Source organism: Cygnus olor, chromosome 29 (assembly GCF_009769625.2).
Source record: "Cygnus olor isolate bCygOlo1 chromosome 29, bCygOlo1.pri.v2, whole genome shotgun sequence".
Classification (NCBI taxonomy): domain Eukaryota; kingdom Metazoa; phylum Chordata; class Aves; order Anseriformes; family Anatidae; genus Cygnus; species Cygnus olor.
Window position 1 is genome coordinate 1882107 of NC_049197.1, and position 25516 is coordinate 1907622.

Below are 25516 nucleotides of genomic sequence, written 5' to 3' on the forward strand. Positions count from 1 at the left end.
CGAGAGCTAGAAACAGGACCCAGGGGCTGCTGGGGTTGCAGAGGGGTGGGGGCAATGAGACGGAAGTGAATTTCTCACCTGGCAGCACTGCTTTCCCTTGCTGTTTGTTTTTACACCGAAGGTCAGTCCCCACTGTGCCGGCGGGTTGCCACAGTGATTCAACACTGGCCCTAGGTGCAAGAGGCTATTTCAGGGAAAGTGGCCTTTGCCCACCTGCTCCCAGCCAGAACGTGACAGTGTGTTTCAATGCCAGCAGGGCACAGGGGGGACACAGGTTGATCCCCCCCACCCCCCAGACATGCTTGTGCCTGGGGACCCTGCTCCCTCCTGCAGCTCTGCCCCTGCCCCGTTTCCCCTAGTCCTGCTGCAAAGGTGCAAAGCTGTGGAGCCCCTGCCTGGAGAGCCCATGTGGGAGCTCCAGGCCCAAGGCATCCTGCAGGGAGGATGGCATGCTCAGAGCACCCGCGTGTGCTCAGTCTTCTGAAATGAGACCTAGGCTTGTCGTCGGGTGGGCACATGCCCACTCCTACTCTGTGCTGGGTCTCAGCCGTCCCCAGCTGCAGCCAGCTCTGTCCTACTCTCCAGGACAATGCCGCCCATGTCCAGTGCAAGCCTCGAAGGTGACGGGAGCTCTGCCATGCTCGCAGCCTGACCTCAGAGCCTCTTAGCAGGATTACCCCGACTGTGGGCACTCTGTGTTCCTTGGCATTAGCCCGTCCTCCCAGTGCCCCCACATGTCATCACGCACTGGTATCCAGCATACCACAGGAGCAGCTTTCCGGCACAACACGTGGCCACAGCTCTGGGAGATGCTCTCTGCGCTAACTGCTTGGGACCCCCAGAGCAGAGGAACAACATGGGGATGACAGCATGAAAGAGAGACTTCAGGAGACACATCAGTTCCCAGCCATGCTCGTAAAAGACCACTCCTTGCATCAGTTTCCCTCTCCGCTGTCCAAGCCTGGCCCCAACCCTTTTCCTGCCAGCTGCCCCCAGCCCAGTGAGGGGTGAGCGGTGGTGGCACTGCTGCCCAGGGAGGTCCCAGCACGAAGGGAAGGTGGCAGTGCCTGTACACCCCTCTTGCCCCCCAGCCCCCGGCACCATCTGGGTCCTCGGGTGCCCTTGGACTGCTGTGGGGCATCGAGTCCCGGAGCAGCAGCCCTGAGATAGGGCCAAGGTGGTGGGTGCAGGTGAGAGGCGTTGCCTGCCTGCCAGTTTTGTAATATGCGTAAGCTGCTCAGCAGCTTTGCTTCTGAGCTGAGTGACCCTGGCTAAGCTGTCAGGAAAGACCTACCATGGCCTGGGCACCGCGCGGGGCCAGCCCTGCCCGCCCACACTTTCATGGTCCTGCACATCCTCCCTCCTCGGGACTTGCCCAAAGCCACCCACCCCTTCCCCAGGGGTGACTCGTGTGGCCACACAGGCCCAGGTCAGTTTTGCCACCAGCGCTGAGCCCCCTTGGTGGAAAGGATGGGTACGCAGATCCCCCCGGCAGCTCTCGGCCACCAGACCCCAACCCTGCCATATCCCCCACCCCACAGTTAATCTCGGCCTCCTGCTTAGGAAAGTTAAAGCGGCTCAGAGCAGGGCCAGATGATCAGCAGGATTAGACTTAATGGTACCCCTGCAGCCAGCTCAGCACCTTGCCTCGGGGCTGGCGGGTCAGCGTGTCAGTGTGTCAGTGAGTCAGCATCGGCACCCCCCCCCCCCCAAGGGACACACGCATTCAAGGCTGCGAGGAGGGCACTGTGCTGCTGGCAAAGGAAAACCGGATACCTGGCATCCCTGCAGGACGGCATCCCCCATCAACTGTGCTAGCTAGAGCCATAGCGCTGGTACAAGGAGGGAGCAGGGAGACCTCATAATCTTAGTGCATGTCCCCGTGCGCTTACCTGAAGCCCACATCTGCTTCTCCTGGCATCTGTATGGCAGCGTGTGCTCTTGGGGAAGCACAGACACTACCGAGGGGCACCACTTTGTGAGCAGCACACCCACTGGAGCTGTTGGAGAGCCTGCAGGGTTGAAGCATCCTGCAGGGGTTGTCGGCTCTTCCTCACGGGTGGGGATATTTTGAGGAGCGTGGGCCATGGCCATGCTGCCCCACAGCCTGGGGGGCTGCCCACTGCAGCTGGCTGATGAAAGCTGCCCTTTGTCCGCTTGCAGGGCACAGCACAGGGCCAACCTGGGAGATCAAGTGGGTTTGTCCCCAGATAAAACAGCCCCAAACTGAGCTTTGAGCAGGTGCTTGCGCAACAAGGACCCAGGTTAGCCATGTGAGATCCTGGGGGGATGAGCGGGGGCGCTGCCTTCCACTCCAGGAGCCCCCCCATCCCGAATTGCACAGGAGAACCCCCATCAGCCACCAGCTTGCACATCACCAGCCCCCGTGACTGGCTGCTATGGGTTGAGGACAGGGTCACTGGCTAGCATTTAGGGTGGCTACAAGAGGGGACTGGGCTGGGTGCAATTGGGGGGGGTCAGTGAGAGGTGGTTAGGGTGGGGGTTTCTGGTATTTGCAGTGGGGTCACAGGATTTCGGGGGAGAGGCTGTGGCTCGCCATCCAAGGCCATCCTCCCAGGGCCAGAGCTCCCAGAGCTGTGCTATATTGAGCTCCTCTCAGGTTTGATCTGTGTGGAAAACAGCATCTTTGGGGCGGTATGGCCCCCCAACTCTACCTGCTCTGCTGGGAAATTGTTTCTCTGGTGCTCATGCTACAGGCCACCCCCCTTTAGTCCCCACAGTGAGGTGCTATATGGTTCCCAGCCCCTGCCCTGCTCCTGGGATCCCCTGCCACAGGGGCTCATGGGGGGAAGAGCCCCCTGCACAGCCCTGCTCACAGCCTCTGTCCAACACCCCATAGCACCCAGGGAGCCCCAGAAGCAACGAAGGCCCCCTTGCCTCCCAACACAGCAGTGCTGACCCCAGTTGCAGCAGTTTACAGCCCGTGCACTGCTCCAACACCCCCAGCACCCAACATCCTCCCAGCCAGAGCCAGATCAGAGCTGAGCAAGCCCAGGGCCAGGGGTTGGACCTTCTGGTCAAGTAGGACCATTTCCCTCACCCTGGTGGTGCCAGGAGAAAGCAGTCAGAGCCTGGACATTGTGTTTCCACCCATTTATTGGGAAAGCTGCACCGAAGTATTAAAATAAATTAAAAGCACAGAGCACATGGGTGCATTGCATACATGAGCACCAGGAAGACAAAGGCAGAGTAGGATCTTCAATAGAGATGTGGGTAGACAGGACAGAGCACCAGGGAGTCCCAATTGCTGCAGAAACCTCTATGATAAAGTAGTAATAGCTGCAAAACTAGAGGTACAAAAAAAAAAATCTGCACCTTTAATACAGCCTTAAAGGCAAAGTCTGACACAGACCTCCCTGTAAGGAGGCACTGGGCTGGAAGAAACCTGACTGGTGGGGTGGGCAGCAGGGAAGAAAAGTTTGAAGCCCAGGGGAATGAGGGGGGAAGTGCATGGGACCTGGCCAGGAAGCAAGGCCATCCTTCACAGCTGCATATCCTCCTGGGAGCAGAGGACTGCATCTTGCCGTTGTGGTTTTGGGGTCCTTGGCAAAGCCACACCCTTCATCCTCTGCTTTCCGGCCTCTTATTTGTGCCTCACTCCCCTGTCCCCAACAATAGCATAGATTTGATGCGAGATTTGCTATAGTGGGGGAGAAAAGCAGGACTGCCTCTTGTCCCCCCAAGTTTCTCCGCTTTGAGGAAACAGACCCATTCCCCATCCCACACCATGCTCCCCATTGCGCCGCAGTCAGCCTGCAGCCCAAGGGAGCTTCTCCCCATGCAGTCCCCACCAGAGAGACAGTCCTGGAGGAGGGGGAACCCAGAAGTGCTCCCCCAGCCCTAGCTACAGCCACAGGCATCAACAATCATGTCAGGAATGTCAGTCTTGACAATGTTGCTGTTGCGATCGAAGTAGAGGACAGAGAGAGGCCGGCGTCGCGTGGGCACACAGCAGGAGTGCCCCGATGCCTGGATGTTGTTAGCTTTGACGAGGTTGAAGACGGCTGTATGGAAGGAAGATGCCATCCCAGGGCTGCCTGCCACGTGCAGAGGGCACTGGCCCACACAGTAGTTTATCTGGTAGCCCTCAGGCTTAATGATCCAGTCGTTCCAACCAATGTCACGGAAATCCACGTAGTAGTCCTTGCGGCAGCAGAGGTTGGAGTTCTGGCTGCAGCGGAGGCTGCGCTTGGCCACACGGTGTCCCAGCTCCCGCACCTTTGCCTCAGCCACCAAGAAGGGCTGGTGGGACTGGGTGGCATTGACTATGGCCACCACATCACCCCTGTCCCCACGGCTTTCCAGTTCCAGCCGCAGGGTCCTGTGTTCTCCCCTAAAGAACCTCTGCAGGGCAGGCATGAGGGAGAAGGTGCGCCAGCCGCTGCCCTTGGTGCTCAGTCGACGCTCACTCAGCAGCGTGCGATTTCCCCCCACCGCGTCACCATTCCCACCAGCCAGGAAGATGCTCAGGGTAAGGTTGGCTACCAAGTCTCGGGGAACTTGCAGGTAGAGCCAAAGTTGAGCTTGCAGGATGTGAACGTCCTGGTCTTGCGTGCGAGTGAACTGGAACTGCAGCCCCATGCCAGAGGGAGACGTGGGCTCTGAGGGGAGAGAGGAGAAAGAAGGTGAATGCTGAAGGAGGATGCTGAGGGAGGTGAGGCTGCAACAGCATCATTAGTGCTGATCTTCTGGCTTCTTTTTGGGGAAGACCTATAAAACTCCTTCCCTCCACACAGGGTCTGTCCCTCCCTTCCCTAGGGATGCTCCCTGGGAAGGCTGCCTGTGTGTGTGTGCAGCGAGGGACTGTCCCACCCTGCCTGGCAGAAAGGACTCAGAAGGGGACAACAGGGATCTGCTCTCACCTGGCCCTTCCTTTGCCACACAGGGCAAGGCTGGAGGGTCCCTGCAGCCCCCCCAGTCCCACTACCCGGGCACCCTGATCGTCAGGAAGGGGCCAGGCACTGCAGCACTACAGGCACAAGGACCTGAGCAGCCAACGCAACAGCGAGAGAGGGGCCACGTCTCACCAGCAGCTCCAGGAGCCCTCCGGCACACGGCAGGTGCCCGAAGGAACAATCCCGTTACTGGCTGCTTGGCTCCGGGACCCCCACCTCGCTGCGAGTGGGTGGCCAGCAGTGGCTCCGCAGTCCCCCGAGGGTCGCAGGCTGCACACCCACCCCGGGGCTCCCCAGGATAGGGGGCACCGTGCTCCCCAGGGCTGGGGGCACCGTGCCCCGGCTGTCGCGCAGACCCGGGGACCTCCCCCGGGCCGCCACCGGCCGCAGCCCAGCCGGGATGCCCGCTCCTCGGCGGCTGGGCTGAACCCCCCGAGGATCGCTACGGGTCCCCGGGGAGCCCTGGCACCCACCTGGCTCGGCGAAGCTGATGATCTCGTAGCCCCGCTCCTCGGCGTCGGGGCCCCGGCGAGCACCGGCCGCTTGCAGGCGCCGCACGGCGCGGGCCACGGCGGCTCGGGGCACGGCGTGGGCGAGCCTCGGCCGCTCCCGGAGCCGCAGCTTCTCCAGGAGCTGCCGCTTGGCCGCCTCCTCCAGCAGCCGCCGCTCCGCACCGGCACCGCACGACGTGCACCGGGGCTCCGCCGCCGCGCACAGCACCGCCGCCAGCAGCAGCCACGGACCCGCGCCCCGCGTCGCCATCGGCACCGATGGGACCGGGACCGGGACCGGGACCGGGACCGGGACCGGGACCGGGACCGGGACCACGAGTGGTGCGGAGCCGCCCGCCCGCTTTGGGCACCTGCAGCCGGGGGCGGGCCCGGTGTCCCCCCGCCATTGGCCGGCTCACCTGCCCGTCCCGTCGGGTTGCGGCCGGGGCGGGAGATTACCGGGATTAGTCCCCCCCCGCGGCAGGGGTAAGGGGGGGACGATGCCTTGTGGTGCAAGGGAAGGGGCTTCGAGAGCACCGGGACGCCCCCCACGTCCCCGCGAGAGGGGTCCCCGGGTCGGCCGCGGGGCTCCCGGGGGAGCGGCTCCAGCCCCCGACCCACGGGGGGCACCGCGGGGGCCAGACACGAGCGGCTGCACGCAGGGGGGGTGTGCACGGGGGGCTTGAGTGTGCACAAGGGAGCTGCACACACCCTGTAGGAACTTGGGATCTGCACGCCTGCAGCTCACCCCACCGTCTGCCCAGGGTGCCAAGGGATCCGGCCAGCCCCCCCACAGGGGTCCAGGGTGCTGAGCTCCTCTGCGTGGCCCAAAACCTGCAAGTGAGGGCTGGGGTGAATCCTGCCCAGGTGGAGGAGCGGTGTTTCTGCAGGACTGATCCCAGCTCTACCTGCCTGCCCCCAGAGCCCACAGACCTGTCCCCATGCCCCAGGCATTGCACCCCGCAGCCACCCCAGCAGGGCCAGGGCGGTTCATTGCTGACCGAGCACCCTGCAGGGTACCCAGAACAACTCCTGCAGCTCCTGGGCACTGCTCGCATCTCTGGGCTTTTGCACCCTGACCATATGATGAGCTGGGGGGGGGACAGGTCTCATGCTTTTCACAGAATGTCTGAGGTTGGAGGGGACCTCTGAAGATCATCTAGTCTACTGCAAGACACTACCCCTTCTTTTCTTCGGACTCACCCCAGGACAGAGCTGGGCAGAGCCAGCCACAGGGCAGGGCAGGTGCATGCTGTGCACCCCCCTCCCCACAAATCTAAATGGATGTCTGTATGTACTGCAGGTTCACGAGGTGGCAGAGAGTGTCACAGCAACCTGACGATGGTCTTCAGATTCTCAGCCCCAGGTGCTGTGCTCAGAGCAGCGCGCACAGCCTGAGTGCAGGGCACAGTCTTGTAGAAACCACTCAAAGTTGGTTCAAGGTGAGATGTTGTGGGAGCAGCAGGAGAGCCCAGCACCCTTCTGCCAGAGCAGGGAACCCGCGGGGTGCACTGGGAACCTGAAACCCAGCCAGGCCTTCGGCCATGTCCTGCACCCGCTGTGCCATGCAGCACTGACTCCAAGGTCTTGACCACACAGAGCCCCTGCCTCTGGCCAAGCACAGAGGTGACGTGTAAACAGAGTGGGCTGTCTGGGAAAAAGCACCCACCGGAGATGATGCAACCACAGTGCAAGGGGTAAAGTTCTCAGCTGGCTGAGCCTGCTGGCAGCTCCCAGAATAGCCCAGGAATGTCAACAGGGAGGAAAGAGTGGGCACAGCGTGGCCTGGGAGCACGGCTCCCACAGGGGCTGTGAGCCACGGCTGCAGGCAGCAGGCAGCCAGCACTGCCTGGGTACCAGCAGGGCTGTGCGTGTGCTGCTTCCAACCAGGCTCTGACACAGGTGCACTGGTGATGCACAGACTCACATACGTGTGATGCTGTCACTCCTGCTCGCACACAAAGCACATGTCAGCAAGTTTCCCCGTCTGCACACATGCATATGACCACAAACATGCCTGCTTTGTTGCACGCACTCGCTTGCACAGATTGCTCTGCGGTACATACCCAGCTGCATGCTCCCTTGCACACATGCGCTCAGTCTGCCTCCCACATGCTAGGGCACGCACTCAGTTTGTGGACATGCTCTCACGTGCACCTCGTGTCCATGTACCTGTGCTGGAAGTGGAGCATTTCCTTTTGGGCTGTCAGGACAGGTTTAATTCACTTTAGGGCCAGGCTGCTGCTGCCTTCAGCTCATGGGGAGAACTGGGTCCCTGTGGCTGACAGTCCCCACATGGGGACATCCCCACTGTCCCACTGACAGGTGCTGGCTCAGGTACCACGCGGGTGGCCACAGACCAGGGGATCATTGAAGCCTCTGTGTCACCACCACCTCCCAGCCGCCACACCACTTCTTCACATAGACAGGAAAGGGAAACTGAGGCACAATGCGTTCCTGAATTCCTCCTTCCCTGCCAGATCCACAGAGCCAGTGTCAGGGCTGTGGCACAGCATGAAACGGGAGACAAAGAGTTGGGCAAAGAGAGTGAATTGCTTTCTAACCCACCTTCCTTTCCAGGCTGGGGAGCAAGATGTGCCCAAAGGGATGAATCCCTTTGAACCTACCAGGATCCTTCAGGACTAGCCGACCCCATGCAGCTGCTCCCATAAGCACCCATTTCCCTCTAGCTTAGCAAGAGCATCCAATCTGCCCCGCTCCCTCGCACTGCAGCCACGTGCCCCCTCCCACACTCTGGACCGCCAGATCTAGGCCAGGGGTCAGCACGGAGCTGTGAGCGGTTCTTGCACCCATTGCGTAAGCGTGTTGTTGATTAAGCAGTTCCCAGAAAGCAAAGACAAGGGACCAGCCTGACCAAAATACCCGCCCAGGTCCCCCCGGGCCCAGCACTCACTGCACACATGGCTTCTGGGCCTCCGACCTCGTGTCCGGTGGGGCAAGGGTGGCACCTGCCAACCTGACCTACAGGTGCCAAATGGCTGGGGTAAGCAGGGACCCCCCACGAGCTCACGCACCGGTGCCTGAACACGGCTCCTGCTGTTGTGCCTGTTTCTGCATGGCTCTGCCCACCGATCCCAGCCAAGGAAATGCCAAATCCAGCCAGGACCATGGGTCTGGGACCGTGGCTCCATCACAGAGAAGCTCTCTCCTCACAGGCTGCAAGCCAGTGCCCAGGCTGGCTGCTCGGGGCAGCACCAGCAGGGCTGGTGGCACAAGGCATCGCAGCGAGTCTTGAAGGCGGTTCCAAAGGCATCAGCTGGGACAGAGCGAGGGGACAGCCTCAACTTGCGCCAGGGGAGGTTTAGGTTAGAAATTAGGAGACGTTTCTTCTCAGAAAGAATAGTCACACTTTGGAACAGGCTGCCCAGGGAGGTGGTGGCGTCACCACCCCTGGGAGTGTTTAAGGAAAGGTTGGAGCCGGTGCTTGGGGACATGGTTTAGTGGGTGATATCGGTGGTAGGGGGACGGTTGGACCGGATGATCTGGGACGGCTTTTCCAACCTTAATGACCTTAATGACTGTATGACACTGCCGTACCCGGGCTTGAGGGCCTGCACCAGACAGGCACCCCGGGGCTGGGGCCCTGCCAGCGGGGCCGGGAAGAGCCGCGTCCAGCAACACCAGGGCCCGGGGCCGGGGGTCGGCGGCCCCCTTGCCCTCACTGCCGGGTCCCCCCCGGGCCGAGGGGCGAGCGGGAGGGACCAGACCCGGACCCCCGGTACCGGCCGCGCTTCTCGCGGCCCGCGGGCGCCTCCCGGCGGCCGGGCCCTGCCTGTGGCGGCCGGGGTCCGACCCCCGGGGTCGGGGCTCCCGGGAGCTCGGTGCGGGCCCGAACAGCGCCCGAGAGGCCCCGGCGATGCTCGAGGCTCACCCGGTGCCTCCGAGCCAGCGCCGCGGGCTGGCAAGTGCCCGTGTGAGACGGCAAATTAAAGATTAAACCTTTTCAAGGCAACGCCGGAGGCTTTCAGGAATTCCCACCCCTCCCCTGCGAGCCGGGCGCTGCCAAGAGACACCCAGCTGGCGCGGCGCGCCTGGCCCTTTGCTTCAGGGTCTGTTGATACTGGCAAAGGCTCCTTGCAGGAGCCACCGGCCGCAGCCACACATCCCCGTCCCCTCACCAGAGCGGAGGCCCAGGGGGACGGCACCTCTGCACCGGGCTTGGCACAGCCCAAGGGCACAGCGCCCGTGCTGGGTCGAGGCCGGCTGCATGGCCTCTGCGGTGCTGGGCCAGCCTTGGGGGGGCTGCAGGGAAGGGGCTCCTGCTGGGTTTGTGCCCCCAGGAAGCAGCAGGACGAGCACAGCAGTGCCTCGAGGCACCTGGGCTTGCCTGCTGAAGATACCTCCTCCAGAGACCCTCCCTGTGGACAGGGAGCCTCGGCAGGAGCTCAGTGTCACAGCATGGGGTGAGGGGCCCCAGCAGTGTGAGCATCCCCCTCGTGCCCCTCGTCTTTCCTACCAGCCAGGGAAGCTGCACCATGCTGCTCTTGGGGTTTCTGTTCTGCTCCCCGACTGGACACTACTCTGCGCCCACGCTCAGACCAAGGTTTCTTTCGCAGAGGAGGAATAGACTTGCAAAATGTCGGGGCTGTGGTGAAGCCCAGTCAGTGGCTTTTTCACACGTGGCTTTTTAGGGCTTTAAACACACGGGTACTGCCAGGACCACCGGCCTCAGGGGTGGATGGGGGGATCCTCGTGTGCACTGGGGCCTGGCTGCAGAGAGAGACAGGGATGGGGGCTCCTGCCCTCTGCCAGCCCCCCCCAGCTGTGGGGGGAGCTCACCCCATGGTGCTGCCACTGGGGGATCCCCCAGCCTTGGTCACCCTCACATGGGGACAGGGCTGTGGGCTGCACCCGGGTATCCTGTGTGCCCAGAGAGGGGGACAGTCTGCATGCATGGGAAGGAGAGCATGGGGTGCGGGGCCCAAGTCCTGCTCAGCTGGGGAACCTCTGACTCGAAGAGGTTGGGGAAAATGCAGTCAGGTGGCTGGCAAACCCCTAGGACAATGCATTCTGCCCTGGGCTCAAACTGCCAGGGGCAGGGAAGGGCCTCAGAGGCCAGGGACCCTCTCAGGGGAGCTGCTGAGGGTACCCAGGCCCCCCCAGCCAGCAGGACCCCACTGTCACCATGGGGCACAGCACCCCAGCAGCAGGAGTTAGCATGGGGACAACTTTTGGACCCAGGGGTTAGGCAGCAGTCCCACAGGGCTGGCAGGCGGACCCCACCGTGTGTCCTGCCATGTCCAAAGCACACGTTCAGCCCAGCAAAGGGCAGAACTGGGGAACAGGAGCTGGGCTGGAGAGGGGGCTACTGCATGGCAATGCATGCCAGCCCTCTCTGCTCTGAGCCCCATGGGGAGTATGTTGCTGGGTCAAGGAGGGGAACCAAGGGCACCCCAACCCCACAAGAGGCTTGTGGTACCTCAGAGCTCGGCCAAGGGTCTTTGGCTCATGCATCCCTGAGCCCAGGAAGCTGCAGGGCCACAGGGCTGCAGTCAACATCTCCTCCTGCCCCGCACCTCAGCCCCTTTCTGCCCCAGCCTGCTGCAGCCTAGAGAGCTCAGCACTGGCCCCAGGAAAGCTGTTTGTTAAATAAATACAGACAGTGAAAAGAGGCATTGAAAAAGAAGGAGGAAAAAAAAAAAACAGAAAACAAAAAAACAAATATCAAATCCTCTTTGGGTTTGCGCAACTGGCCTTGGGTCCCAGACAGTATTGATCCCCGAGTCTTCCACCCTGCCCGTGCAGCAGCTGGGTCAGCAAGAACCCTTCAGGGCTAAACCCTGGAGACGCTGGGGCCTGGGAGCCCTGCCCTCAGCACCGTGCTCCTGCGACCTGATGGGGAGATGTGGGTCCCTGCCCCAGCAGCTCAGTGAGAGCACCCACCCCAGGACATGAGCCCCACAGGCAAGCACCGTTTCCTGCTCGTGGCTGTTCCACCTCTGCTCACAGCACCACAGGTGCTCTGCAACAGCCTGCAGCCCAACTCTGGCTCCAGACAGGGCCGCTCACAGCCCCGACCACCTCAGCCTGGTCCCCCCTCCCTCCACTGCTCCTCTTCCCCCCCCGGTTCGGTTGTCTCCAGCTGCTGGGGTGGTGGGGTCAGTGCCTGCGTGGCTGATCACAGGGCTGCGGTGGCTCTGCTCTGTCCCAGCTGGCTGTGCACACCTCCCAGGGGTCTGCCCCCACGAGCTGCCCTCTCCCACCTCAGCACCCTCTCCCTGTCCTCTCAGCCCTCGCACACGGGGGACACGTGTGGAGCAGTGGAGAAACCCGAACGCGAGATTACATAACGGGGCCGATGTGTCAAAGCCGCCCTTTGCCCCCAGCTCTCACGGCACCGACGTGTCCCGCAGTGCTGCCAGCCAGGTTGGCACGGGGCAGGGCGGGCAGCCATAAGGCCAGAGGCCAGAGATGTGCCAAGAGGCTGCTCCCAGAAAGGGAACTGGTGTGGGGCTGTAGGCAAGGCTGGGCATCATGGGCATCGTGGCTCTGGCCATCTCCACCTACTTTAAGAGAGAAGTGTTGCTCCATTTCATCATGAATTGGGACAATAATGGCCAAATGCAGATGGTTTTGGTGGAATGGGACATTTGGCCAAATGGTGCCTTCCCTGGTGGGAATCACAAACACCCCATGGCTGGGGTCCCACCCCATGCTCTGGATCTGGTTGAGATAAGACAGGGATTCTGCACCCCCCCAGGAAAGGCAGCCAAGGGACAGGGAGCCTGAGAGCTGTGGGGGCCAGCAGGATTACAGCCTCTGGGCATGGCGAGTCGCAGCGGTGGGTGCCCAGCCCCACTGCCTGGCTTTTATGGCCAGGCAGGTGTTCAGAAGGGGACTGTGCATGGCAGCGTGGGTCAGTTTTGTGCCATCGTGGGGCTGTCTGCGCTAGGGCATATCCATCACCTTGCAGCCTGGGGGCAGAGGGAAGATGAGCTGGCTGACGGCAGGGCACAGGCACGTGCACCCACAGACACGCACACGCTATGGCTGGGAGTCATTTATTGACACTTTCCTCCCAATAGCACCAGTTCCCCCTCCCTCACCCCTAACAACCTCACATCCAGCTGCTGCATGGGGCTCTGCAGCCTCTCTCTCCTCTCTCACCTCGCCAGCTCCCAGCTTATTCTCAGCTCCTCGGCTCCCCCAGTAGCAGGAGGTGGCCTGGCTGATGCCCATGACCAGAGGACCACACGTTCAAGTTGCAGCACCACAACATGGCCTGGGTTGGGGGAGCAGCGGTGGGGAGGCTGGGCTGCCCTGAGCCACCCCAGATCAGGGTGCTCAGCAGGGGATTTGGGCAGGAAGGTCTGGATTCCAGCAGAAGCAGGGCTGAGAGGCCATGGCACAGGGGTTGAGAGGAATCCATGGGCAGATCTGAAGGGGGAAAGAGGTGTGCAGGAGGCCAGGGTGGAGAGGACCTGCAGACTCAGCACCACCCTGATGCTTCAGCCTCGGGAGGAGAAAGTGCCTTGGCAGGGCTCATGCCTGGCAGCAGCTCTCCAGCTCTTGCACTGCCAAGGAGGAGCTGGGAGGAGGAGAGTCCCGCACAGCACCCATCTTGCCCCCAGGCCTCCTCCGGTGGCAGGTTAGGTACAGCCGCAGGCATCAACGATCATATCGGGGATGTCGGTCTTGACGATGTTGCTGTCCCGGTCATAGTAGAGCAGAGAGAGGGGGCGACGCTGCGTGGGCACACAGCAGGAGTCCACGGCTGCGTCTGCGTTGTTGGCTTTGATGAGGTTGAGGACGGCTGTGTGGAAGGAGGCAGCGAGGCCAGGGATCCCAGCCATGTGCAAGGGGCAGAGCCCTGCGCAGTAGTTCATGTGATATCCCTCTGGCTGGATGATCCAGTCCTCCCAGCCGATCTCCTTGAAGTCCACGAAGAATTCCTTGCGGCAGCACATCCGCGAGTCCCCGCTGCAGTCAATGCCACGCCGCTGGACCCGATGGGGCATCCTGTCCCGGGCCTGGGCTGCCACAAACGGCCAGTGAGAATCGCTGTGGCCAGCCAGAAGGGGAGGCCCAGAGTCCTCAACCATTTCCAGCTCCACGGTCAGCCTCTGGCTCCCTTGGCTGAAGAGGCTCTGGACAGCTCGGCCCACATCCAGCGTGGCCCAGCCAGCCCTCTGCACCTCCAGCCACATCTTGCTGACCATGGTCATGTTCAGCCCCGTCAGGTCTGGCTGCAAGAGCTTCACCGTGACCTGGTGTGTCCCAGGGCCAGGGGATGCCCAGAACAGGTAGAGGTTGGCTTGCAGGATCTCGGTGCTCCCACCCAGCTCCGGGGCAAAGTGGAAATGCAGGAGGGTTCTGCGGGAAGTAGAGGACCCTGTGCACAGGACCAAAAGCAGAGTCAGGAGGTGGTGGGGAGGAGGGTTTCCCAGCCTGGGAGCACCAAGGCAGAGCAGGTGGGAGGCACGTCTAAACCAGGGAGCAGCAAGCAGGACACGCGGGTGTCAAGGGGCCCCCGCTTTCCAGCACTGCTTTGCTTCTCCTTCTGCCGCTGCTCTGAAGTAGCAGCATCTGGGCCTGGTGCTTAATGCAGCAACCTGGCCTGGCTCCACCTTCTCTGCCCTGAGATCCCCCTTGTCAGGGAAGCTGCTGAGGGTTTTGCAGAAGGTTATCTGGCTGTGTAAACCAACCCCGGATTTAAGGCGGTCATGCCGACTCGCGCCGCCGGCACCACCTCTACTTTCCATGGCTGGAACCACCGCCTGCTCCTGCACATCCCACTCAGCAGCAGCAGCATTTTGGGGCTGCCAGGCTTCCTCACAAAGGAGGGGGAGCGACGAATGCCCTTCTCTGCGGTCTGGCACAGCACAGCAGGGCAAGAGGTTGGACCCAGGCCCGTGGCTCATGCATGCTCCTTCGTTTCCAGCAGATGTTCTGCTGAGCTGGGAGACATCTCCACATTGCCCTCACGCGCAGGAACACAATGTGCCATGGAGGAGCATTGTTCCCAGAGGTCTTCAAGCAAGCCCCCAATATCCCACAGCAGCCATGCAAAACACACAAAGGCCTGCAAGGGGTGCATGTTCCCCCCAGCACCTCACTGAGCAGCAGCTCAGGTCTGGGCAGTGACAGCTCGGGAGGATGCTCTGCGGGGTGCGGGGCCTATTCTGCCTCTTTCCAAAGGCTGCATTTGCCTGGGAGTGGGGGTACAGGACCCCGCTTTTCCAGTGATGCCTGTAAAGGACCCCCGAGTATGTTTTGTGGAGCTCTCTCTACCCAGGAAGGCAGCTGATTCCGGAGCGCCACGTGGCAGCCCACCACTTCAGGTAGCAAGAACACCGCGGGGAGCAGACGGGCTTTGGAGTTGACTCCCCGGATGATGAACTGCTGGGGAACCGGGGCCTGAAGTCACGCTTTGATTGACCTGGCCACCTGACCCACCCACCTCTAGCACAAGCGGGGAAGGTCCAACAGAAACGGACAACGACTTAACGAGACCCCGCAGCCTGTCCTTGCTCCCACCCATCCCCTTGCCCCCACAAACCACTGAGAGGGGCCCCGGGGTCTCCACGGTGCTTCCCCTCCCCGTGGTGAGGGGTGGCTGCTCGGGGCAAGCTCAGGACGTGGGTGCAAAGGTTCTGGCCGTGGAGCGTCTCGGTGCCAGCCCGTTGGTGCCTGCAGGCGCTCAGTGCCCCTGCGCGGGGCTCTTGAGGTACCTGTGCCCAGGAGGAAACCTCTCAGCACCTTCCCCGCATCCCACCATGCCCCCCACCCGTGGGGTCCTGTCCCACCATGCCCACAGGGTCCGGGGGTTCTGCACACACCTGACTCGGCAAAGCTCAGGATCTCGTAGTGCTGCACGCCCGGCACGGGGTGTGGGTAAGGGACACTGCTGGCACGGAGCACTCCTGGGGCGACGGGCGCGTCGGTGCGCTGCACCCGCATCCTGCCGAGAGCGGTCAGCAGGGCCCCCCGGGACGTGGGCTGGGTGATGTTGGGCCTGTCCGGCAAGCGGAGCTTGGAGAGGATGCTCTGCTTCGCCAGCGCGATGAGGATGTCCCGCTGCGTGGCAGGGGCCAGGGCCGCCAGCCCACAGGCTGGGCACCACACTCCCTTGGCAGCTGCCATCCTCAGAAGGCTCAGGAGCAGGAAAGCCACCGCGGCCGTCATCCCTGGTGCCTGCAGCTGACAATTCGGGGGTCCCAGCACACCAGGTTCCTTGAACCGTCCCAATAAGCCCAAGTCAAACTGGGACAGCAGAGCCGGGGCTGGGAGAGCGGCGGTAGGGCAGTGGTGCTGGACCCGGCAGGAAGGGCTTGTTTTCCCGATGTGACCACAAATATTGGCTGATCCCGGGCGAGATAAACGCCCCTGTGATCCCACAGGAGCCTTTCCTGGGCACGGGGCAGCCGCGGGTGCTGCTCTCCCCAGGGTTAAGGTGGACCCGAGCGGTGGGTGCTCGGCCCATGCACCCGGGGCGCCAGCGCCCGCTCGGAGCTGGGGTTTGGGGCTGTGAATGGGGGGCACCGGGCCAGGCCCGTGACGGCGCCCTGGGGTACTGCTGGGAGGGGTCCCCAAGCTGTGGCAGCCCACCCGTGCGTGGGGGTCTCCACGTGTGCTGAGGGGAGATGGGGGGGGGGGTCCCTGTGGTGTGGGGCTGCTGGGCAGCTGGGGGGCGTTTCTGGGCAGACAGGGGGGCCCTCACTAGGCAGCGGGGGGGTGCTCACGGAATCTGGGGGAGATCCTGGGCAGCCAGGGGGCATCCCTGGACAGCGGGGGGGGGAGGCTCTGGGCAGTCGGGGGTGGGCTCTTGGGCAGTTGGGGGGGGGTTGTGGGCAGCTGGGGGGACCCTGAGCAGTGGGGGGGGGGGCTCACTGGGCAGCCAGGGGGGGGCTCTGGGCAGACGAGGGGGACTCCTGGGCAGCCGAAGGGGGGCCTGGGCACCTGGGGGGTTCCTGGGCAGCCGGGGGGGCTCTGGGCAGCTGGGGGGGGGCCTTCACTGGGCAGCGCGGAGACCCCCGGATAGACCGCGAGGGGGGGGGAGGGGGGCGCCTTCGCGTGGGGCCCGCCCCCAGCCCAGAGGGGCGGGGCCTCCGGGGGCGAGGGGGCGGAGGCCGGCAGGGCAGCCCCGCCCCCGCTCCTAGCCCCGCCCCCTCGTCTGGGCCCCGCCCCCTCCAGGCCTCCCCCGCACCAGGGGGCGCCACCGCCCCGGTTGCCATGACAACGGCGGCCCGGCGGGAGCGCCGCGGTGACGCGACACGCACGGAGCGGTGACGCAGCGCGTAAGGGGCCCGCCCTCCTTCCCCTCCCTTCCCTTCCCTTCCCTTCCCCTCCCTCCCTCCTCCCCTCCGCCCGCCCCTCTCCCTCCCCCTCCCTTCCCGTTCCGGTCCCGCCCCGCCTCCCCCGCGCCGCTCGCCCCGCTCCCCCCCTCCCGCTCCGCCGCCCCGCCCGGGCGGCCCGCGCTGGCCCAGGCCCGGCCCCGGGGTGGCGGCGGCGGCGGCAGCAGCCCCGGCCCCGGCCCCGGCCCGGCGGCGCAGGGCCCGGCCCGGCCCGGTAAGTGCGGGGGGACGAGGGAGGCGGGAGGCCGGGACCGGGAGCGAGACCGGGGCACGGGCCTGGGAGCGGGGCGAGACAGGGAGCGGGACTGGGGCCGGGGCCGAGACCACGACCGAGACCGAGACCGGGAGCGGAGCCGTCGGGGCGTTGGGCCGGTCCCCCTCTCGCTGCCCCCGGGACCGGACCGGCCGCGGGTCTCCAGCCTCCAGGGCGAGCCCCGGCGGCGCTCTCCCGTTCCCCGCCAGGCCCCGCCGGGTCCCCGCCACCGGGAGCAGCCGGCGGAGCACCGGCAGCGCGGTTCTGCCCGGCCCGGGGCCGCGGCGGCTCCCGGTGGAGGCGGAGCAGCAACAGGTGAGCGGGGCCCGGCGTCGCGATGGCCGCGGGCCGCCCGGTTTGGTGGCCCGGGAGCACGGGGAGGGGATCCCGGCCCGCAGCGGCAGAGCCTTCGCCTCGAAACCCGGCCCTGGAACGTTCATGGCCCCCTGCCGGTAGGGAGCGGGTCACGGGGAGCCGCTGGGGTGCTGGGGGGGCTCCGGGGAGGGGGAGCCCGTGGTTCTGAGGGGGGTGCGCTGGGGGTTACACGGGGAGTTGTTTGGTGGCTCCATGATCTCTGTCACGCGGCGGACGTAAATCCTCGCCGTGCTTTGTGTTGGGAAGCATCGAAGTTCAGTTTTTCTGAAAACCCGGGTGTCGGGGTTGCCGCCGGCTCCTGCTGGGGCAGTGTTCTGGCAGCGAGTCTCCCAGGTAAGTGGATGTTGTTCCCAACGGGCCCCTTCGTCTCTTTGAAACGGGCTCTCAGAGGTGGCCCCGTGAGCTCCTCGTGTGGTGTGGAAGTGGATGTAACGGGGGGGGGGGGGGGGCTGCTACCTCTCTTCTGTCCCCCATTTTGTGAACCGCTTTTTCATCCCTTTCCTTACGTCCTTTAGTTCCTTACATTCTGTATTATATCTTTCATTGATGGCAACCTTTTCCAGTTATTGTTCTTTCTGGCCTCTTTCTGTTTGTTTTGAGAAGCTGAGCCTGGGTCTATGCTGCTGCACTGGTCTCTGGTTTTATAAGGGGCTTGATAACTTCTCTTTCAGAAGCCACAAGAAGGGTGCGTGCCTTTCAGAAGAGAATCCAACCTGTGCCAACACCTGGTCGATAGGCAAGGCTGTAGCCAGTTGATGACTGGTTTATTGAGGGAGGTCTGCAAACCCTAATGGGTTTCTGCTGTCACTTTTATTATGGATTGCTCTGTTAGTGATCAGCTGTTAGGCTGCAGAGAATCTGAACTGGCCTGAGCTCAACTGTTTCTGCGCTGCCTGCTCTCTGTATAATTTTCTGTCTTTTTATGAGGCTTCAGTGCTGTCAAAAGAGGTCTGGGGAAAAAAAAAAAAGGCATATTTCTAATCATTTGTGCTGATAAGTCAAGTAGGTGTGCCTTAGTAGTAGGGTTTGTAAGGGAATGAGCTTCAGTGTCAGGAACACCGAGCCAGCCTCTGGCAGAAGCTGCTCAAGTGCAGAGCTTCCAACTCTCCAGGATAAGGCTTTATTTTTCCTAGAGCTCAAGGATGCCACTGGAATTGTGAATAGAAAGAAACCCTGAGTTTATTATTGCTTCTGCTGCTTTTGCAGCCTCTGTTTGTTCAAAGTGATCCATTAGAATCTGAACCACAGCTGAAGAGGATTCAGATGTGATGGGAGCTGGAAACACAAAGCTAGCCTTAGTCCTGCACATGTTGCTGAGTAGATGCAGATTACTGTCCGTCTTCTGTTTTGGAGCAAAGTTAAAGTTTAAAGAGCGGAAGAGTACTGAAAAGAAGTGTTGGTAAAGGAAGATAACCTGCTTGGGGAGCTGGAAACATTGCCAGGCTTTGGTGTCTGTTTATCACCAAACAAAGGATAGGCTGAAGAATTATATCCTAACGGTAGCAAAAGGGAGGGAAACCCTTTGGCAGAGTTTTGTGGCTGCTGCTTCAAAACCTGGGGACTAGCAGCAGCAGAGCTGCCCTTACCTGCCAGCCGTGCTGGGGACACTGGCTGGTGTTAAAAAGAAAATACCCGAGAGGAGAGCAGGACATAGTCCACAGATATCCCATATCGTTGCCATGTACAAGAATTGGTTTCTTCCAATGAGGAGCAATGGGAGTGTGTTTTAGGACCTCATCTGCTCGTCAAAAGCAAACGCCTGCCCACGTACAGATCAAAATGCTGTGCCCTTGCTGATTCCAAGTCTTTGTCTCGGTGTTCCTTTTCCCGCTGACAGCATGCAAAGAAACTCCATGTGTGGCTGGTCTCAGTTTGGTTTTCTCTCACTGGTACTTGCTGAGAATCTCGCCTCATCTCTTGCTTTGACCTGTTCTCCATCTCCCTTTGAGACCTGGGGGTCTGGTTCCCTGTAGTAACTTCGGGTAGTTCCGATTCCTTATGCTCCATTCTTCTGTCCTGTTTGACACCTGTAGGCTGTTAAGGCTGACTGGCATAACCTCTGTGTCCTTCTCCTTGAATTCATGCTAGAAATTCTCCGTTAAATCGTACCGAGGATACTTGCAGTAATCTTCCTTCCTTACTGAATGACAATTCAGTAGTTTGCAGTTGGCTTGCTGATTTTTTTCCCCAACAGATGTTCTCTTAGGGTCTCGCTTCTCCCATCCACAGCTCTTTGTATTTTCAGTGTGCTATTAAACATTTATTTCTAAAGATTTCCCCCTGTTCATTCCTGTTTCCTTGGAATATAAGGGTGGATTCTATGTACACAAACTTCGGAAGCTTATTCCAGTGTGTGTGTATGTGTATATTTGCAAATATGAGGGTATTTTTCGACAGTCTAGATGACAAGGATAGACATTAGACTGATTATTTTTTTCTCTGTCCACCAAGCTGGCACAGTGTGATGTTTGATGGCAGCTTCACTGGATAGTAAACCATTACTTCAGACTCCAGGGATTGCACAAGTGAGGATGGATCTCAACAGGTTGCTTGCAGTGATGATGCTTTGCTGGAGACAGCCACCTGGCTTTTGAGGAGCTGGATTAAGACTCCCAACTCAACTCATGCCAGTTGTGAAGGAGAAACATCACTTGGATATGGTCCGTTCTCTGATCTCTACCCCTGCTCAGGAGTGGGGACTGACTGGGGACTGGTGACCTGGAGGTGAGTAGGATCTGGAGCCAACTGACCCCTTAGCCGTCAGGCTTTGCAGTTTTTCCCCAGTGGTTCCTGAGGGCCAGTTCGAGCTACCTGCGTAGCATGAGCGTGATGAAACCTGGAGTGATTTAACAATATCAGACTTGAGTTTGTGGCACCGTCTTCCTCTTTGGTGGGTCTTAATGGCCTTGGTTGCTCACATCTTCCTCAGACCAAAACTGAGAAGCTATATTCTGTGGTGTAGCTGTAGCTAGGCTTCTCTCCATCCAGAGATGGAGTTAGTCGAGTGCTGCTTTGAGATTCGGCTGCGTGACCTGTGAGGGTCAGGTCTCTAGGTTGGTAGGATGTTCGGTGGAGTGGAATTAAAGGAACTAATTTCCTTTGATTTCTCACCAGGCATCTTCATTGTGGCTTGCTGTTTTGGGACAAGATCTGCAGTCTCCCAGGGTACTAGCTGTTGGGCTAGAAGAAGTGGGTGCTGCTTGCCAGGACATAGTGCATCTTGCAGCACCCTGTGTCCTCTCACATCTGTGAGCTGCGGCTGTAGAATCACATACCTGTGGATCATCTCGTGATGAGGTGGCAGAGGAAGCCAGTCTGTCCACGTCCTCATTTGGTGGGGTCTCCTGGGGTCTCAGCCACAATCCGATTTACCCAGGCACGGTGCTTACATTAAATGAGCTCAAGTTTTCTGGGCCCAGCATTACCTAGGGGCTTTTTCAGCAGCCTGCTCTGTGGAGTGCAGGACTATATGCTATGCTGACGATTAAAGTTAATCCGTTCTTGGGGCAAATACTGCATTTCTCAGACAGTTGCTCCAGGCTTCCTGCAGAGTCACTGCTAGGTGAGTGGTTTACAGTTGTTTACGTTGGGCTTAAGTTTTCGAGGTCGTCTTGTGGCTGAGAGCAGTCCCAGGGTATTTTGACTGCGCTGTGCCGCACCGAACTAGAAACGTGATGCAGCTGGTTTGAACATCATAGTGTTTCGTGTGGTTTTGGGACTTGTGTGACAAGGAGGAGCTAAACCCAGCAAACGAGGCTTGGAGGGGGCACTGCACGTGTTCGAAACTGCGCTGACTTGCCAAACATCAGGTGTTATGTCACCTGTTGAGTTAAACTCGTGTGACTTTGCATGTCTTGTTTTAGTTGAGTAAAAGCCGAGGGCTGTGAGTAAACTAACACTTCCTAAAGTAACGTGGATTTATACAGAAAGCGAGCAAAGTCCCAGAGAACTTACAAAATGACGTGCAGTCACTTCCTCTGTGGCTGGGAGACGCTTGCGTAAGGACCTGGGATTCTGCCACTGCTTGGAGGAGGCAGTGCCAGGAGAAGGGGCAGCAGCATCGCTCGGTCTCATAGCAGCTGAAGGAGTATTCGTCGCTTCTGCCTGTCCCTGTTGTAGTTGTCTCAGGTCGTCTGCAACAAGCCTTGAAAAAGGCTTGGAGGGAATAGAGGGGTCAACTGAATTAGAGGGGAAGGAGAACTGCCAGGAGTTGGTCGGGGGACAGGCAGGCTCACTTGTTGAGGGATGCCTGAGGAGCAGAGCAGGGCAGCGTGCCCGCGTCAGATCCCTAAACCCCTTCCTCCAGACATTCTGCAGCGCCTCTTGTTCTGCCCCTGATATCCTATCCTCTTGTCAGAGTGCAGATGCATCAAGTTCCCCTTATAGTAGTGATGCCATTTGTGTTGCTAAATTTAAGATTGTGTCAGTGTTTCTATTCTAAAGCTCTGTTTTCAGGGGGAAGGTGTATAAATCACCCACTTAATGAAATAGTAATGATAACCTGGAGAATAGGTTCCAGGCTTACCTTCCGTTCAGTGCTTAAACATTTTTCTGTTGTCTTCACCTACACTACCCTGCTCTGCAGTTATTTGTAAAGGCGATGTATGAACCAAAGCTTTCTCCGATTAAAGTGGAGTTTGGATTTCACCCGCTGTGTTCCTGCTTTCCCATCTACCTACTTTAAATTTTATTTCTTGTCTTTCTTTCTGTGGTAGATGGTGACAGATAAAGAAAAGAATTAGTGTATTGGAGAAATGTTAAGTCTAAGTCATTTTGTCAAGGCGTAATTCCTGTGTAGAATCAGGTGGGGGAACAGGGAATGCTTTCATGCCAAAACGGGTTGTTTGAAAGGTGTGAATCTGTCATGCAAAGAGTTGTTTGAAAAGTGTGAAGAATGCATCAAGGTAATCCCAGCACAGATGTTTGCTAGTATATATGCGCACATGCACTGTGTTTCACCTCATTATGTATCACTTAATGGTAAGCTTCAACTATATTGATACTAATTGAGGAACTTGATTTTTTTTTTTTCTTTTTTGAGAAGAGGCAGCTGCAGGGTCAGAACTTACAACTTGTTCTTCAGCCCCTAAACCTAATAAAAGGCAGACAGCATCTGTGGCTCTTTGCTGTTGACGTAGCCCTGGCAGGGAAGTGTAATCCTGGGAGGAAGTAAGTGCTGTAACCCAAATGACTTTTACGTTTGGTCTGGATCTTTTTCCCTTTTTTTTAATTACGTGCTTTGGTAGCGTATCTTAAAGAGTAGCATATCTTAAAGACTTGGAGAGGTTGGAGAAATAAGTGGCAGTGATGGTTGATGCTCCTGGGTCCGTGACAAGTGAGAGGGGTGCTTCAGCTGATGCTATGCTTGCGGCTTGCTAACTGAGGCCGAAGTTTCGAATAGGTAGAATTGGTTAGTTTGGGGTTTGGATTCTATTTCCAGCTTATGTCGATACTGATCTAATAATAACGTGCTGTTCTTCTCCTGGTTTCTTTCGCCTGAGGATTCCAGTTCCTTAGGAACAACAGTTGCCCTGGGAGATGAGGTGAGTGAGTGGTGCTGCCGTACTGTTCAGGAGCTCATAGCGTGGCACTGAAGTGACTGTGCTTGAGAAGAGCCCAGAGTCCTGCTCTCCGATCACCGCCTCTGCCTGAGTGAGCTGTTATCACGGCTTCCTCTTCCTGGGACCAGATTCGATCAAACGGCTGCATTTGCTGGTGGCTTTTCCACGTGCCCGTTGCAGTTTTTTTGAAGTGTATGTTTCTGGAAGTTAATGTGAGTGAAATAGGCTCTTTTAGAGCGATACGCTTATTTTGATGCTCTGTATTTTTGGTAGCGTACCGTGGTTTCTTTCTTGCAGAGGTGCTGACAGCCCTGGATATCTGGGTGCCCCGTGTTGGGCGCCGCTGGTTTCAGTGGACCTCACGGGTGGATGCAGCACCTTCAGCTGGCAGAGCCATGTCCGCACTGCTGCTGGAGGTCAGGCTGTGAGAGGAAGTTTAGAGCTGATGTAACTTGTAGGTTCCCTTCCTCTCTGCAGTGGAGTACAAAGAGTTGGTGTTTGGATAGTCTCTGTCCCCAGCAAGCAGCTAGTTTTGCCTGGTTTACATCAGTGCAGACATTCATTTGAGCTGATCCTTCCCAGTACTTCAGATAAGGTAGAATGGGTGTTTGCAATGCTTTTTTTTTTTTTTTTTACAACTAAAGGCAAGCTCTCTGGCTTACCTGTGAGTTGTGAATCAGAGGTAATTAATGCCACTCTTTACCTTCTGCTAGCAAAGAAGTTTTGCTTTGTATCTCTGTCTGTTAAGGTACCCCAGCTCTGAGGACCAAGCACGGTGACTGTGGAAAACAAGCAACAGAGACTTACTACCGCTCTTACGTTCAGCAGTCGTAAGGCATTCAAAATACTTTTGACTTGTTTAACAAGCAAAAGTGCTGGCGAAAGACGTGTTGCTGCTCAGCGTTGTTCCATAACGTAGCAATGGATTATTACAACATCCAAACACTGTTGTGTTCCACACCTGCTCCGGCACCATTGTAGAGACTTGGCCAATTCAAGCTCCTGGCGGTCTTGTAATGTGGATCATCAGCTCCTAGATCCGCTGATAGTCCAGTACATGTCCTGATGTTTTTTGGGATGTCCTTTCTTTCCAGATACTTGGGGATCACGCAGAAACGAGCTGCCTGGCAGCATTAAAGTGCAGATATCTAAATCAATTGCACACCTCCCAGCGACTTCCATTATTCTGCTAAATTTAGCCCAAGTAGAGCTGTGGCAAAACAGATTTCTGGGGACTTTAGTGAGCATCCAGGTAGACAATATGCAGTCTCCCCAAGCAGTAGAGGAGGGAGGTAGCCTCATATAAGCTCTTGTCTGCTGCCCAACCGGTTTTATTAAATCGAAATTCAACACACAAGCGGAACAATGTACATGTCTGTTCCCAGTGCCAGCTGCCCAACAGCTTGGTTTGAGACGAGAGGTGGTACTGATGACTTGATGTCATTTCTTCCTTCTGAATCATATCACAGGAATTTTGCAGCTCGGACCCTCCTGTCTGTGAAAAGCAGGTGTGGAGCTGTGCTGCTGTCAGACCTGGGCGATCTCGATGGGCTGCTAACGCGCGAGGTTGGCTCTCTGTGTGTTTTGACTTGAGCACTTCAGCTTTTTGCCCTTTTTTGTCTGTCTTCTTACTGTTTTGATTATTATTGTCCCTTTATAAAAAGGGGAACTATCGCTGCTGTTTAGAAAGGAAGCAGGAGTCGGTGTACCAGGGCTTGTTGGCTCGTGGGTACAGCTGGGCATGGCCTCCTGGCGGCATGAGCAGTGGGTGCAACAGAGCACTTCTCTAAGAGAAATCTAGGGGCAATCCTGGACATGGGGTCAGACTGGGTGAAGAACTCAGTAAGAGCAGCCCTGCAGAGAAGGACTTGGGGGTTCTGATGGATGAAAAGCTCGATGTGAGCTGGCAGTGCATGCTTGCAGCCCAGAAGGCCAGCTGCATCAACAGAGGGGTGGCCAGCAGGGGAAGGAGGTGATTGTCCCTCTCTGCTCTGCTCTTGGAGGCCTCATTTGGAGTGCTGCATCCAGGTCTGGAGCCCCCAGCACAAGAAGGATGTGGGGCTATTAGAGCGGGTCCAGAGGAGGGCCACAAAGATGATCAGGGGGGTGGAGCACCTCTCCTGTAAAGAAAGGCTGAGAGAGCTGGCGGTGTTCAGCCTCCAGAAGAGAAGGCTCTGGGGGACCTCATTGCAACCTTTCAGTACTTAAAGGGGGCTTGTCAAAACGATGGAGTGCAACTCTTTGCTCAGTGAGATATTGACAGGACGAGGGGGAATGGTTTTGAACTAAAAGAGGGGAGATTTAGATTAGGGGTTAAGAGGAAAGTCTTCATTCAGAGGTGGTGAGGCGCTGGAACAGGTTGCCCAGAGAGGTTGTGGGTGCCCCGTCCCTGGAGGTGTTCAAGGCCGGTTAGATGAGGCCCTGGGCAACCTGATCTAGAGGGTGGCATCTCTGCCCATGGCAGAGGGGTTGGAAGAAGATGATCTTTGAGGTCCTTTCCAACACGAGCCATTCTGTGATTCTATGAAATCCATCTCCTAGCGTGGGAAGAGGTGGGGGAAAGCTTTGAGATTATCTATTAGGGTAGCAGCAAGAGGAAGGGCTG

The 25516-nt window shown here is 58.8% G+C and overlaps 3 protein-coding genes across 6 annotated transcripts in view; 1 reads left to right on the forward strand and 2 right to left on the reverse strand.

Annotated features, from left to right (window-relative positions):
• Positions 1 to 2990: 2990 nt before the first annotated feature.
• On the reverse strand, positions 2991 to 5807 carry LOC121061129 (inhibin beta C chain-like). Its single transcript, XM_040539553.1, has 2 exons — positions 5390 to 5807; positions 2991 to 4622 (listed from the first exon to the last, which is right to left on the reverse strand). The coding sequence occupies exons 1-2, from the start codon at positions 5676 to 5678 to the stop codon at positions 3862 to 3864; spliced, it is 1050 nt and encodes a 349-aa protein (XP_040395487.1). The 5' UTR covers positions 5679 to 5807; the 3' UTR covers positions 2991 to 3861.
• A 6286-nt stretch (positions 5808 to 12093) lies between these two features.
• Positions 12094 to 16145, reverse strand: LOC121061128 (inhibin beta C chain-like). Its single transcript, XM_040539552.1, has 2 exons — positions 15208 to 16145; positions 12094 to 13760 (listed from the first exon to the last, which is right to left on the reverse strand). Exons 1-2 carry the CDS (start codon positions 15551 to 15553, stop codon positions 13018 to 13020), a joined length of 1089 nt encoding a protein of 362 aa, XP_040395486.1. The 5' UTR covers positions 15554 to 16145; the 3' UTR covers positions 12094 to 13017.
• A 748-nt stretch (positions 16146 to 16893) lies between these two features.
• Positions 16894 to 25516, forward strand: part of R3HDM2 (R3H domain containing 2) — a 56003-nt gene continuing 47380 nt past the window's right edge. For 2 of the 4 annotated variants that reach the window (XM_040539464.1, XM_040539463.1), the window contains exon 1: positions 19868 to 20074. The gene's annotated coding sequence lies outside the window, so the exon portion shown is untranslated. Of the gene's footprint in view, positions 16937 to 19801; positions 20075 to 25516 lie in introns of those variants that run through there. The other 2 variants (XM_040539461.1, XM_040539465.1) reach the window with 2 other exon arrangements.

What these genes read in the sequence shown, in the direction of transcription:
- LOC121061129 (XM_040539553.1), bottom strand. Translation starts at nt 5,678, where the DNA reads ATGGCGACGCGGGGCGCGGGTCCGTGGCTGCTGCTGGCGGCGGTGCTG. An exon ending in CATCAGCTTCGCCGAGCCAG is followed by an intron (nt 4,623 to 5,389) that starts GTGGGTGCCAGG and finishes CTCTCCCCTCAG; the next exon opens with AGCCCACGTCTCCCTCTGGC.
- LOC121061128 (XM_040539552.1), bottom strand. Translation starts at nt 15,553, where the DNA reads ATGACGGCCGCGGTGGCTTTCCTGCTCCTGAGCCTTCTGAGGATGGCA. An exon ending in CCTGAGCTTTGCCGAGTCAG is followed by an intron (nt 13,761 to 15,207) that starts GTGTGTGCAGAA and finishes TCCTGTGCACAG; the next exon opens with GGTCCTCTACTTCCCGCAGA.